Source organism: Numida meleagris, chromosome Z (assembly GCF_002078875.1).
Source record: "Numida meleagris isolate 19003 breed g44 Domestic line chromosome Z, NumMel1.0, whole genome shotgun sequence".
NCBI classification, from domain to species: domain Eukaryota; kingdom Metazoa; phylum Chordata; class Aves; order Galliformes; family Numididae; genus Numida; species Numida meleagris.
In genome coordinates, this window is record NC_034438.1 from 38966854 (window position 1) to 38967201 (window position 348).

The 348-nt window shown below is 59.5% G+C and overlaps 1 protein-coding gene across 1 annotated transcript in view; it reads left to right on the forward strand.

Annotated features, from left to right (window-relative positions):
- LOC110390261 overlaps positions 1-339 on the forward strand; it is a 1251-nt gene extending 912 nt beyond the window's left edge. Inside the window, exon 3 of the mRNA XM_021381515.1 lies at positions 1-339. Coding sequence (XP_021237190.1) covers positions 1-213 — 213 coding nt within the window. The 3' untranslated portion in view covers positions 214-339.

The window sequence follows — 348 nt, forward strand, 5'->3', positions numbered from 1 at the left end:
TGCTTCGTACCCGGTGCTTCGTACCCGGTGCTTCGTACCCGGTGCTTCGTACCCGGTGCTTCGTACCCGGTGCTTCGTACCCGGTGCTTCGTACCAGGTGCTGCTGCGCGGCCGCTTCCTGGAGTTCGGACAGGTGGAGGAGAACCCGAAAGCAAAATACAAATAAAACAGCGCGGACCGTACCGTCTTCGTCCTCTCTCTCCCTCTTTTTAATTTTTTCTTTTTTTTTTCCTTTTTTCTTTTTAATTTTGTTTTTGACCGACCCACCCGAGCGGAGCCCCGCGATGCGGTAGCGGCGGAAGCGGCCCCGCGCCTCGGCCCCGCGGCAGCGCCGCACCGCCCCGCCCC